At 34.1% G+C, this 15,013-nt stretch overlaps 1 protein-coding gene across 1 annotated transcript in view; it reads left to right on the top strand.

Moving 5' to 3' along the window:
- CRISPLD1 (cysteine rich secretory protein LCCL domain containing 1) overlaps positions 1–14,712 on the top strand; it is a 54,441-nt gene extending 39,729 nt beyond the window's left edge. Inside the window, exons 7-15 of the mRNA XM_007106054.1 lie at positions 1,091–1,231; positions 1,405–1,465; positions 1,575–1,641; positions 1,840–1,970; positions 3,671–3,714; positions 3,808–3,880; positions 6,929–7,004; positions 10,758–10,888; positions 13,605–14,712. Coding sequence (XP_007106116.1) covers positions 1,091–1,231; positions 1,405–1,465; positions 1,575–1,641; positions 1,840–1,970; positions 3,671–3,714; positions 3,808–3,880; positions 6,929–7,004; positions 10,758–10,888; positions 13,605–13,656 — 776 coding nt within the window. The 3' untranslated portion in view covers positions 13,657–14,712. The remainder of the gene's footprint in view (positions 1–1,090; positions 1,232–1,404; positions 1,466–1,574; positions 1,642–1,839; positions 1,971–3,670; positions 3,715–3,807; positions 3,881–6,928; positions 7,005–10,757; positions 10,889–13,604) is intronic.
- The last annotated feature ends 301 nt before the right edge of the window (positions 14,713–15,013 follow it).

The following is a 15,013-nucleotide window of genomic DNA, read 5'->3' as shown; positions in this document are numbered from 1 at the left end:
TGATGTCCTTTTTGTAACCCATGAAGGTAAAACTTACCTGACAAAGCTTTGTGAAAGTCATGCTTTTTATTGGGCATCCAGGTGAACATTTTTACCCTCTTGTACTACTTTGTTCTTAATGATGACTAAATGAAGATTAATGCAGACCAAGTGTATTTGGAAATATGTGTAAATGCAGCCACTTTTCAGTACTTATAAACAGATATCTTTTTTTCCTTAATGATTGAGTGCTCACTAGCTATAATAAGTAGACAAGAAGTAAGAATATAGTTCACTGTGTAATATGAGCCATTTTTAATTTCTGAAAGCTTTTTTCATTGTGCCTGAGTCTGTTTTCCATCCCCCAAACCTCCAACCTGCTTGCTCCATTGTCAATGACCACAGTGTCTTACTAAAGCTGACTTTCCTCTGAATTCATACATCCTTTTTCTAGATTCTGAATTCTTGGACATACATGCAAATAACCACATTTCCAAAATGTGCCCCTGTCAAGCCCTTAATACAAGCCATCCTGGAAAAAATATTAAATTCAAAGTTTGCATATTTTCCATTGTTAAGTTTAAATTTCTACACATTGAATTTCCTTCTGCGATAGAAACCTTTCCATGGAAACTGATATTGTGGTAAATAGCAAGGGCATGTCAATCCTTCTTAGGCTGAATTTCCGTTCAGGAGAATTTTAAATGTGATCCTTTTGAAAATTTTAAGTGTTATCCTCCTGAAAATATGATTTCATTTGAGAAAACAAATTCAAATTCACTAAGCCCGACTTCATTAGATCACTGTGTAGACCTCATGATGTCACGATGAAAGGTAATCATTGATACCACTTTAAAATATAAGCAAAGTTTAGAGATGATTCCATTTAATGTTAGCATAAAAGAGTCAAGGGCTCAAAGGTGTATGCATCTGTTTTGTTTATTCCAATGCAGTATGTAAGATCACCACCTTAAGCCAAAACTTGTGCCAATATACAGTACTGATTTTTCTAGTAGCTTTCAGGGTTAAACAGGCATATAAAGGTGTATCATTGGTAATTTGTGCACATTTAAGATGGATTCATATTTCTTAAATCCATTCTCTCTAACAGAAGGATCAGATAGCTATTACCCTCCTCAAGAAGAAGAAACAAATGAAATTGAAGGGCAGCAGTCACAAGTCCATGACACCCACATCCGGACAATAGCAGATGATAGTAACAGAAACGAAGTCATAAGCACACAGCAAATGTGTAAGATCTCTGCATTATTTACACACCTTTTAAAGTTTACATTGCCGGCATATTCAACTATATTTTATTAATCTGAACATTTTTAGAATGGCAAAAACTTGGCGTTAGACTGTACGGGATGAATTAGAGCAGCTGTTGCATCATCTAAATTATTATTATTTTCTGAATTTTAGCTCAAATTGTTTCTTGCGAAGTAAGATTAAGAGACCAGTGCAAAGGCACAACCTGCAATAGGTAATATTTATGATTACTCTCAAAATTGACTGGCGAGATATAAAAAATATTTTCATTTTATATGGACAGTCAGAGAAGCTAAATTTTGTTCCCCATTTCTTTAATTTAGATATGAATGCCCTGCTGGCTGTTTGGATAGTAAAGCTAAAGTTATTGGCAGTGTACATTATGAAATGGTAAGTATTATAAATGTCATTATTTGAGGATAGGATCCTTTCATATAATATTTTGATTTTTTTAATGGGAAAAATAACAATTTATATATGTATAGCTATTTTGCTCAGAACTGTTTAAAGTCATACATAGTAACGAGTTGTATCCTATGCAGAATTCTTATCATTTTAACATCCTTTCATCCCTTCCTTTTCTCCCAGCAATCCAGCATCTGTAGAGCTGCAATTCATTATGGTATAATAGACAATGACGGTGGTTGGGTGGATATCACTAGACAAGGAAGAAAACATTATTTCATCAAATCCAATAGGAATGGTGTTCAAACAATTGGGTAAGTACCTAAATAATCTTTTGGACCAGAGATTTTAAGCTGTAGCAGTAAGTTACATTCATTTAGAGCAAAGCATAGAAGAATTTAGTCTATAAAGAGAGAAGGTAATTTTCAAGGTTCATTTCAACTACATAATTTCCATGGGCAAAAAGAAGGAGAAGCATCTGAATTCAAAGTTGAACCCTTTTGCTTATAAAGATCATGCTAAAACTCTAAATTTTCTAGTTTCATTAAGAATGTACAAATTTATAGTTTTTCCCATTGTGAAGCAATACATTTTTCAGCTATGATAAAAAGTGCCTGAGAAGGCTAATTGATTTGCATATTCTTCCTGCCCTGTTTGGGAGAATTATTTATTTCATGGAACAGTAACTTTGTTAATAAGATAGATTACTAGGTAAAAGAGCATTTTGCAAAGCCTCTAAATATGTAATACACTATGTCACCTTTCTTTTGTCTGTTAAAATGTAATTTGACCCAACATAAAAGCATTGACTAACTTTTGAAATGTTTGTCATATTAAATATACTAAATGTATTATTATAAAATAACTTATTTTCATATATACTCTCTAGAAAGTAGAAAAATGTAGGCTTTTGAAATATCTTTGTAGTTTCTCTTTCTCCTATGTAAAATAATAGACATTATTGAACCTCATAATGGAATGAATGCCTCTTCTTAGGAAATATGATAGTCTCCCTTCCTTTGTAACTGAACAATTGCATGAAACTCCACAGTATGGAATTCGTAATGATAAGAAAGAATTTGTTAAGAATTCTTGTAAATTGGTGGAATGATGCTCTCTGTATACAGTTTTATTCAAAGGCCTGATGTGTGGTTTTTAGCCATTAGTGATTAATCTCTTAAGTAAAAGTTTTACAGAAACACTTATTGATTAATTTATTCACTCAGCAAATACTTATCTTAAATAAATAATAAATATTAGTTTTTAGCTTTGGTAAGCCAAACATTGGGTGTTGCATTAAAGAACATTTATTTCCTATTATTTACCTTTTTTCTTTTAACTTGTTTTTTTAATTGTTTATTATATAAACTCTCTTGAAACGTGTGTGTGTCAAATTAAAGTACCATCGCAAATAAGCATTACCTTTTGCAATAGAGGTTTTTTATGAAAGCCTGGGTATAGATAAACCAATTAAAATACCTATTCTTATAGTCTTGCTTTTTAATAAAACATGTAAGGAGGAATTCATTCATTTATTGTAGACATTTTACTAGATACTAGGGGGACCAAAAAAATGAATGATGCATGTTCCTTTAAGGTACTTATTATTTAGTAGTCTTTTTACACTGCCTTGTATTGACTATTTTGAAAGATTAAATTGGTTCTGTGGTAACAGGGAATGAGTATATTGAGAGTTTTAATTTTAATAGGAAACAAATACATAGATACAAATGTGTATTATTTTATGCTATTATGTATAAGTTTTTGAGATTGATAATGAAAAGAGATCTTTCTCTGATATCAAGAATGGTATGTATTTGGCTCATACTTGAAGGTAATATGAATTTAGCATAAAACAGATGATTAATTCTTATACTGCTACATGTCTAGATATTTAAATAAGAACGTTTAAGAAAAAATCAAATATTCATAGACTTAAAAAATATAAGAATTTATGTTGATGGTGATGCATGTAAGATGTTGATGATTGAAATTTTTATGTTTTTATCTTCAGCAAGTATCAGTCTGCTAATTCCTTCACAGTCTCTAAAGTAACAGGTTAGCACTTTTTCTGTCTTATTTTCTTACCACTCTGTTGCACATTATTCTTTCTAAAGGATTTGCTTATTGTTTTGTGTTTGAATTCTTCAGTTCAGGCTGTCACTTGTGAAACAACTGTGGAACAGCTCTGTCCTTTTCATAAGCCTGCTTCCCATTGCCCAAGGTACTGTTTTCTAGATTTTCTCCTTCGTTTTTAACCTGTGAACAGGGGGCCTTTTACCCTGGATGACTGCTCTTGCCTGAGATTCTGGTGTCTCTAGGACTCAGAAGATGTATGATCTTGAGCTGCTAGCAGCAGGGAGCATTGGACACCGCAAACTGCATGTACTCTAGGCACTCCTAGTGTACTTTCTCCAAAAAATGTGGTTTTTTTTTTTTTTTTTTTTTTGTCTCTACGAAAATCTTTATTTTAGCATTTAAAAGAAAGAATCACATGTTCATTCCCCTACAGCTTTATGAGGCTTGGCCACCCAGTAAGTTACAAGTTGCACATGTCAGGCACTTGTCTGGTCATTGCATGACTCTTTAATGGATTACATCAGGGCCAAGCAGCCCCTTTCCCTATGATTAGATGTAAAGGCAGGTACTGTTAAAATGTGTCAGCATTTTTATTCAAAGCATAATGGAAGTTGTAGTTGAAGGAATGTTTACTAGATCACTATCTACATTCTCACAGATACATAACAAGGTGTTAAAACCAGAGACTAGAACTCAGACAAGCGAAAAGCTCCTGCATTCTTTCTTTGACCTGAACTTACCTACGTAGAAATGAACTCAGTTTGAATCTACTGATCTTGGCCTTCCACAGACCAAGTGCTAAATATGGTTAAGGTAGAGCATGCTCAGCATGATCCTAAGGGCAGAACAGCTGGTTTTATGGCCATAGGGTGGGCAATGAATGCGCAGCAGTTCTCAAATGCAAAAATAAAATTTTATAGTCGATGGGGACACCCTTCCTCCTACAGAAGACATCTTTTATAAAAACCAACCCTTTAATTCAAAGTTATAAAAACTTATTCATTTATTACTTATATTTAAGTGGTTCTGGTTTAGATGCTAAAGTGTACTGTGTTATACAAATTTTAGGAACATGAAATTTAAATAAGAAATGTAGCCATTTCTTAAAAACTGTGTTGAGGAAGATCTGCTTCAATTGGTAAAGGTAGTTGCAATGAAGTTTTGTTTTTTTTTTTAAGAATACTTTTAGGAAGATAATTGATACTTTTATCAAACAATGATTTTCATATAGTCATTTTGTTGAGACCCTGATTTACTAGGTAGAATGAATTATGTTTTTTCCAGTCTTAGCTTTGATTTCCTTTTAGTGTATGAGTGTGTGTACTTGTGTGTGTGTATGTGAATTCAGAAGAGCCAATCAATTTAAATAAGTGCCACTTGGCAGTTTCTTAAACTCTGGGAGTGAATTTTTTAAAATATCATGTGACTGACTGAACACTGATAATTGGACCCTATGTTTAAAGAAAAGAACTTTTGGAAACTTTGGAAAAAGGAGCTAAAGTATCAGGAAGGGAGTAGGCTATCTGGAGAAAGAACATTCCTTGCAGAGAGAAAGATAAACTCAAAGGCCCCGAGGATGAGATTATTCTGTATGTTTGAAGAATAACCATTAGGCCAGTGTGACAGGAGCTGGGTGAGAAAGTGAAAGAGGGGTAGGATATAATGTCAGAGAGGTAATGGGAAGACAGAATACTCAGGGCTTATTGGCTATTATAAGGATCCTGTCACTTGTTCTGAATTAGATGGAAAGCCACTAGAATATTTGGAGCAGAGCAATGATATGATTAGACTTGTATTCTTCAGTGTAAGCGTGTGGCAAAATAGATTGTAGGGGGCAAAATAGGAAGCAGGGAGATCATAGGGGAGCCTATTGCAGTGAGCTAGATATTGGAAGATAGAGCCCAGAGTTACAGTGATTGAGGTGCTTAAGGATGCTCTGATTTTATTTCGGTGTACAACGAATAGAAATTGGGTTGAATATAAGGTTGAGGTAAGGAAGGGAGTTAAGGATAGAATAAAGGTTTTTTTTTTGGCCTGAGCACCTGAATAATGGAGTTGACATTTATTGTAGGAAGCCTACAGAAAGAAGATATTTGCGGACTGGATGAGAAGGTTAGGAATTTGGTTTCAAACATGCTAAATTTGAGATATTTATTAGGTCTACGTGGAGATGTTCAAGAAGCAGTAGGACATACAAATTTAGCATTAAAAGAAGAGGTCCCAACTAGAGATATAAATTTGGAAATCAATAGTTTATAGATGATAATCAACGCCATGAAATTGGATGAGTTACCAAAGATGTGAACATAGAGAAAAGAAACTATGAGATGTCTGTGGCAGACAATGATTCCGTTTTTCCAAGTTATATGTTTACTAAATTCTGCAGTCATATTGGGTACCAAATTCCCAGATACTGAGAGAGAGGTACTTCCTGATGTTTCTTTCAGCTTTGAATCCCCAAATTAGAAAGCTTCCTGGCTAAGTGGGTTTTTTTTTAAAGAAAAAGAAAGAGAAAAGAAACACATCTGTGCCAAAAGCTGGAAGTAGGTAAAGTAAGCAGAACCAATTGTGCTAACTGCCAGGATTGTATAATTGACCTGTTTATTTCAGAAGGAAAAAATGTGTATATATCCACTGGAATGCTACCCAATCATAAAAAAGAATGAAATTTTGCCATTTGCAACAACATGGATGGACTTGGAGGGCATTATGCTAAGTGAAATAAGATAGAGTAACACAAATACTTTATGATATCACTTATATATGGAATGAAAAAAAAATACAACAAACTAGTGAATATAACAAGAAAGAAACAGGCTCACAGGTACAGAGAACAAACTGGTGGTTACCAGTGGGGAGGGGCAAGTGGCGAGGGACAAGATAGGGGTAGAGGATTAAGAGGTGCAAACTGTTAGGTATAAAATAAGCTGCAAGGATATATTGTAAACCACAGAATATAGCCAATGTTTTATACTAACTGTAAATGGAGTATAACCTTTAAAAACTGTGCATCACCATATTGTATACCTGTAACTTATATAATATTGTACATCAGCTATACCTCAGTAAAAAATAATGAGTAGGATTTAGAATGCTGAGTTTACTTTTGTGTATGCATGTCTATGACCTTACTAATGAGAAAGACTGAAATAACCAGCTACTTAATATTTGTAAGTATATATTTATTTTTTAGAGTATACTGTCCTCGGAACTGTATGCAGGCAAATCCACCTTATGCTCGTGTAATTGGAACTCGAATTTATTCTGATGTAAGTATCCTAATTTATGCAGCTCTCAGTATCTATCTATATGCATGCACACGTGTTTAGATGTATATATGTACATTTATATACAGAAAAAGGAACAGATTCTGTGTTGATATACGTATTCTCAGAAAGGTCAATCATCAGTAACACTAAAAACTAAATATCTATATGCAAATACGCATGCATAATCATTTATCTTGACTGAATTTTTCTTCATATCCTATCTATATCTCTTACATCAGATACTAAATGAAATAGCTTGGATGCATCCTTGGGAAGGAAAAAGCATGTTACTTTTCTTTAACCTTCCTTTCGGTTCTTCAGTACTTGAAGTATAAACTGGATAATTAAGAGTTTGTCAAAAGTATGAACAATATCTCCACTGCCAAATGGGCATTTAGCAAGTAACACAGAATCACAAACAGGTAATCCTTAAAATACGTACAAAAGGAAACCAGTTGAGGGTGTATTGTAATGGATGCCAGGACTGGGGTTGGACCAGGAAGATTAGCTGTGATGGATCCGGCTCTTGAAACATGTAATTGGAGTCTAAATACATGCTGATAAGTTTAGATTTTATGTGGCAGACATTTGGAAACCACTACCAATATCTAATCCAAAGAGTTCCAAAAGAAATGTAAGACCTATATTCTTGATGTACTTATTCAGTAGAATACTATGGAAATATGATTATGAAGAGTCCTGAAATGTGAGTATTACCACCACTTGGTGAATTCATTTCGGGTTCAGGTTTTTGTGTTTTTTTTTTTTCAGTTCAGCTTTACCTTTAAAATTATCCTCCAAATCTAAGTCTCTCTCCCAGCTCCAGGTTTGCAGTATTCTTATCTGCAATTTCAATGTCCTGTTGGTATCTTAATTTGGTAGTCTTCACAATCTGTGCTTATCTTCTTGTCTCTGAAAACATGCTTTTTCTAATTTTTCTGTGAACATCATGGTCATTCTTTACCTTCTGAATTATTGCCACTTTCTCTGTGAAGTGTATTACTGGTTCTCCTAACCCGAGTATGGTGTTGCTTTCCTTTTTTTAAAAAATATATTTATTTATTTAAAAAAATTTTTTGGCTGTGTTGGGTCTTTGTTGCTGTGCGTGGGCTTTCTCTTGTGGCGAGCGGGGGCTACTCTTTGTTGTGGTGCACGGGCTTATTGTCGTGGCTCCTCTTGTTGCGGAGCACGGGCTCTAGGCACGCAGGCTTCAGTGGTTGTGGCGCGTGGGGTCAGTAGTTGTGGCTTGCGGGCTCTAGAGCTCAGGCTCAGTAGTTGTGGAGCACGGGCCCAGCCGCTCCGCGGCATGTGGGATCTTCCCGGACCAGGGCTCGAACCCGTGTCCCCTGCATTGGCAGGCGGATTCTTAACCACTGGACCACCAGGGAAGCCCGGTGTTGCTTTTCTCTAACCCTATTACTTTGTTTTTTCCTTTTATTTAGCACTTAACTGATTCTGTTAGGCATTATGATTGTTTCCCCACCTCTTTTATTAATTTTAAAGTTTCTTGAAGACAGCAGCTGGGCAAATTATGCATTATTTTTTCATCAACAATTTTACATGTGCCAAGCTGTGAACAAGACAGGCCTAGTTCCTGCTTTAACAGAACTTAGAGCACGCAGTGATATCAGACATTTGGCAAACCCCTTGAAACATAAATATTTGTTTAAAAAAATTAATAAATATATATGAATGAGGAAATCTAGAATCATCAGAGATTTCCAAAGAAATCATTCTTCCCAGGTTGTCCCTTTGAGTAAAAAAAACTTAATTTTACTCACATCTGCTGAAAATCTTTCAAAATATCCTATACACTTCTGTACCTATAAGCCACCTCTTTGCTAGAGTTCAGGTTTTTATTAGAACTTATATCCTGAGATCGTTTTATCTTTCTAACTCAGTGAAATGGGTAAGAAATTTTGTATTACTATGTAGAACAAGTTGGAAATATATATTTTTTATGTGCTAAGTACAGAATCAGAGATTCAGTCATTAATTAAGCAATCTTCCCATCCCTTACAAAATACATTATCTATTTAAATACAAGATATGGAAAAGTGAGAAACAATCTATCAATCTCCCTCTCTCCCCCATCTTTCTCTCTTTCTCTCTTTCCATTTATAGAGTTACAACTTGTACATCCTATTGCTTTGAGCTATTATTTCTCATTTATGACAGATGAAATTAATTTCTGCATTCATTAAAAATGTTCCACTGTTTTCACAGATATAGTTTTTTCTTTTCGTGGTATATTAGTTCTTAATAAAGTGCGGGTAGGAAAAGAAAATCTTTTCTGACCTTTGAACTCAAATCGTAATGCCTGCTGACTGCATAGTTATGGGCAAAACAATAGTTTCAAACCATATTAAGTGCTTGGATTTAGTGAATGTTATATCTAAGCACTTTTATTGCCTTGGGAAAAATGCTGATGATAACCTTTTAACAGAACAGGATAAATACTGAAAAGTGTACAGTTATTTTTAATTCCATCGTTTATGAACCATATCGGACACAAATATTAATTCAGTGAGGGACTTTAAATGGTGAATAAAATGTGTCCTCAGAGTAAGGATATGGGGCTTTGGATGTATGGTATTTTGTGATATAGCAAAAGCATGAAAAGTATTAGCTTGGCATTTGGTCTCTCTGATCTAATAAATACTGACTGATGCCACAGAGTTCAGAGCACAGTAATAAAGCAAGGTCACGTAAGATGCACATGCTTATGTGAACTTAAAAAAGCACATTAAGTCACTCACGTGTGCATAGAGATAAGAAAAGAATACACCAGTGGGTTCAGAAAAGACCCATTGGGATATGGGGTAGATTGCTTTATACTGAAACAGTTCAAGCGTTTCATTTTGTAGGATTTTGTCAGGCTATACTCAGCTATTGACAAATTTTGGTAGAACATTTGGATGAAAGCAATTGTCAAAATCTACAGAAGACTTTAACTGGCCAAAAGAAAAGCATTGACTTCTAGAACTCAGTCATGTTAAAAAAATGGAAAGTGTTTGTCGGACCTGAAACAATTTTCTCCTTTATAGAAATTCCATTCAATTCAGATTATATAACTGGTACAATGCAAAACTAGAACTTTCTTAGTACCTCATGTCAGACCATTCAAACCAGAGTGATGTACATTGCAAATCTAGGTAGAAGCGATAATTATTCTTCATCTTTTTTTCTTCTTGGGCTTATTCTTTTGGGCAAGTTTTCTCTACATAGGTTATATTATCTAATAGGAAAAACCTCCTCATTTAATGTATGCCTGTATTTTGGAAAAGGGACTGTAGAGATATACAGAACTATGTTTGAGTTGCTCAAAGTCAAAACTGAATATAAATGAGGTCCAGATAATCCCCCCTGTGAACGTTTGGTCAGAGTGACCCGAGTAGGAACTAGCAAAGGCTGAAATTTAAGAGTGATAAATAGGCCCTTGAAGAGATAAAAGGAGCTAATTTACATTTTATTGCTTGGACAGTAGTAAAAGCTTGCTGTTTGGACAGATTAGCTGGTGAAGGGATCTTATCCTTGCAGCCACCCTTAAGATCTACCTTCAGATGCGACTTGCTTGGCTTTAACTTTGTGACTTTTAAAACATTCCTTTATGCACAAAACATCATCCTGTAACTGCTCACTGGGTATCCACATAGAGACAGATGTCAGCGACCTTGTGTCCAATAGAAGAGTAGGCCGGACAAGTTCAGCAGACGTTTTCTAATGATGGTGGTTTTTTCCTTTCTCCCTCAGCTGTCCAGTATCTGCAGAGCAGCTGTACATGCTGGCGTGGTTCAAAATCACGGGGGTTATGTTGACGTGATGCCTGTGGACAAAAGAAAGACTTACACTGCTTCTTTTCAGAATGGAATCTTCTCAGAAAGGTCAATAAATTGATATATATATATTTATAAACATATGTGTACTTAGATATATCATCTTTCCCATTATGCTGGCTTTACAACCAACTCTCCTTAGCATGGCTTTGAGGTTTCGTGACTGAGCCAGTGCGCTTCCTTTGCATGCACGCTGTGTAATAGTAGGTCTTCCAGGGATGGGAGAAGCTGCAGTACCAGAGATGCCTGTCTCCTGCAGGCTGATAAAAATCAACATGAAAATCCGATTATGAGTCAGAACCACTCTTTTGTTAATTGATCTTATAATAAGGAAATTTCTTTCACCCTCTTGGATTTTCTAGATTAGTTTTTACATGTAACTCTTTCTAGGTGAGCGAGGCACTGAATATTTCTCTAATCCAGTTACCTGACAAAGTATTTGACCAAAACAATGAGTCTGATTTTCCCTGGAACCAAATTCTCTTTTTGATTGGAATTTCGATGCCTAGTATGATGTAAATGAACCCTTTCAGGTCATCTGGTATTTGGCTCATTAGTATTATATATTTCAGTGGTTTGAGAAAATTCATGTGCCTTACTTTATCAAGTAATAATAAAAGTTAAGAGAAAAAAAACCTGTAATGATTTTTAAAATCATTGTTACTTGGGGAAGTAATATTAAGTCCCATGTATTTTGTATAGACACAGATAAATCCCTAACTTTTAAACATTTACTAGGTTCTTCAAAATTGCCAGTGGAGGGTTTCCACATATGGTAAAGTTTCTGTAAAGGACACCAAAGGATGTGCCATGCAGGATCCCTAGATTGCCTTCCACATAAGCATCTGGGTGCCATCTTCATAAAATGACAGCTTTGTATTTAGCATCTATTTTCAGATGAGACTGTATCAGGAGGCCATTGTTAAGGAGGTGACTTCTCCACCACCTGGCTTAGCTGGCTCATAGCAATGCCCGAGAGCACTAACTTACCGTTTCTTAAGTCTGAAAAAATTTAAATTGTATTGCCATCATACTTAGTAATATTTTTAACATCTAAAAAAAATTTAGCGAGGAAATTTAATGGTCAAACCTGTAAGATCCTAAGAATTTCTTCACTGAAATGTAAACAAACACACAGAGCTCGCTCCCCACACCCTTCCCCCATCTCTCTCCTTCTCTCTCTCTGTCTCTCTCTGTCTGTCTCTCTCTCTCTCTCTCTCTCTATATATATATGAAAGACAATATATAAAGTAGGTTGAGTTATAGAGTATGATATGCAGTTTTATAAGCTAAACTGAGTAATGTGGCTTCATTTACCTGTCATATTTCTTAAATTTATTTTAAACCTATAAGGTAGATGATATCCTAAAACTGAGAATGATAATTATTTATGAACATCTACTATGAATTTTCCAGATACTGGAGGGCCCTTTAAGTATATTAACTCAGCTCTACGAATAACCTTACAAAGTCGGTTCTATAAACCCTAATTTACAGACATGTTAACTGAGGCTCAGAAAGGTTAAATGGTACGCCCAAGGTCATATAACTAGTCAGTCTCAGAGCTCAGATTCAGAACTAGTTCTGTAAGTTCAAAAATGTGTATTTTTCCGGTGTATCACTGTGTAAAAAGACACTTTCCAGGGCACTTTGTCATTTTGTTTCCTACAAATAAAAATGGCTTTCAATTAGCCGTCTGCTTGTATGAAAAACCTGGCTTGTGTATATGTGTGTGTTTATTGTGTAATGTTGTGTGTGTACACTTGTGACAGTCTCATCTCTTCTTCATTCTAAAATTCTCTCCTTTCTTTTCTTACACATGAATAAATATATAAAACAAATTGCACTTTGTCTCTCTCTTAGCATTTGTGTTTATCTCTAAAAGCTTTTTTTGTATTATTAAGAAAATAATACTTTATGCAAAAAATGGACTTCAAAAGTTTACATTTGATTAGAATAAATAATGATTAATGCCATTATCAACCAGTTTTAACTTGAGGCATTTAAGCAAAACATACCTTGATTAATATTGTCAAATAAAATATAAATAATTTAATAAAGAGTAAAAGGAATGATTTTGCATTGCTTTAAAGATCTGTTTTAAAATACTTCTGAAATGAGATTGAGTGCTCTGTGTGTGTGTGTGTGTGTGTGTGTGTGTGTGTGTGTGTGTGTGTGTGTGTTTCCATTTCAGTGAAGAAATACTTAGGACCTTCCAGATTTGACCATTAAATTTCCTCACTAAGATTTTTTTGAAAGCACAGATGTTACAATATTAATAAGTATGCTAGCTATATAATTTAAATTTTGTCAGACTTAGGGAATAATAAGTTAGTATTCCAGAGTATCTCTTAAGTATCTCCATCTCTTTAACTTGCAGTTAGCTTTTAACCATGCCGGTCAGTTGTAAACCTGTATCTTAGTATTTCCCCAGTAAAATGGCGTAAGAGCCACTTAACTCTACTTTATTGGACTAAAGGTGGTAATATATGAAAACATGACCTGGAATCTATAACGTTCTATATAAAGTACTATTATTACCACTATGCACCTTAAATTTTTTTAGTAAACTTGTGTAAAACCAAGATTTTAAGAATTATGTCATCCTCACTCAAACTTTCCAATAACTATAAATTATAGTAGTCTAAGAAAGTTGACCATCTGGGTTCATAGAGCTGTTTTCTTGACTGTCATAAGAAAGCATGATTTGTTTGAAGGATTATATATGGAGATGACATCAATACACTTTGTGTATTTTTTGCAGTTTACAGAATCCTCCAGGAGGAAAGGCATTCAGAGTATTTGCTGTTGTGTGAAATGGAACAGTTGGAGGAGGAACACTATTCCAAATGCCATATTTCTGAAGTTTGTATAAAACTGTAACATTACTGTACAGAAGATATCAACTATTTTCAACCCCCCATGAGTGTCAAATGCATATAAATTGTGATAGACTACATCTATAAAATGAAACATGGGACATTATTAGTTTAGGGAAAAGTAACGAATATGTAATGGTTTTAGAAATCCTGTGTTAAATATTGCTATATTTTCTTAGCAGTTATTTCTACAGTATTACATAGTCATAATTGTTCTACATTTCATATGTTATATTATATGGTGCTTTGTACATGCCACTAGTAAAATGAAACTAAACATTGAATGTGAATGTTCCTCAGAAAATCATCTGGTGCATTTAAAAACAATAATAAAAATAGTAACTCTAAAAATGAAAAAAACACATACTGCATTTTCCCAAGCTCAATGCTATGATTACCTACTCCATATAATATCAAATTATTTTCCACATAATACCTGTATAATTTTTCTCTTTTATTAAGTTTAGGCATATAGAATATTAAGTCCTGATACTGCACTTATTTTGTATAAAAAATTCCTTAATATCCAAGTGAATCTGTTAAAATGTTTGATTTCTTGGGAACGGTCTTAACAGTAAATGGAATTACGTCAAGAGTAGTGGTACGAAAACACTTCTAGTGATCATATAATAAATATAGGATTAAGCATGGGCAACCAGAGCTTTCTATGTATTGTTCAAACTGAGGTCACACATTTATATTGTATCCTGGCAAATACTCCTGCGGGCCAGGAAGTATAATAGCAAAAAGTTTAACAAACATGAACTGATATATTGCATCACCATTGCCACTGATTTTCTTAATGGTAAATGGCCTTGTGTATAAATGTTGCCATATTATGATATCTATAATGGTGATATATTTGTTTGTATGAAAAATGTATTGTGCTTTAAGACTAAAAAACTGTAAAATGTTAATTTTGGTAATTTTTTTTCTGCTGGTGAATTTACTCTTTCCTTGTAAACATATTAAAATTAATCATGTTTCAAAGTATTTTTTTAGTCCCCTTATTTTGATTTAGAAATCATTTTCAGTTAACAAAATTATTGTAAGTCTTTTGAATTTGGGTTTTGACATTAATCTAAACAACACTCCTTATATCAGATGTTGCAGAGTCACCCTGATTATTTAGTTATTTGTTTGTGAAAGAGGAGACAGACAATCATATATTTAGAAACATTATATTAAGGGAAATTCCGAAAAAGAGAGATTTATTTATAAACTAGAAGGAAGGAATCTGAAAGATACAAAGTGATTATGAAAAATTGGCAACAAATTCTTCAAATATTTTTAG

This window comes from Physeter macrocephalus, chromosome 15 (genome assembly GCF_002837175.3).
Source record: "Physeter macrocephalus isolate SW-GA chromosome 15, ASM283717v5, whole genome shotgun sequence".
NCBI lineage: Eukaryota > Metazoa > Chordata > Mammalia > Artiodactyla > Physeteridae > Physeter > Physeter macrocephalus.
This window is presented reverse-complemented; position numbering and strand designations above follow the sequence as displayed.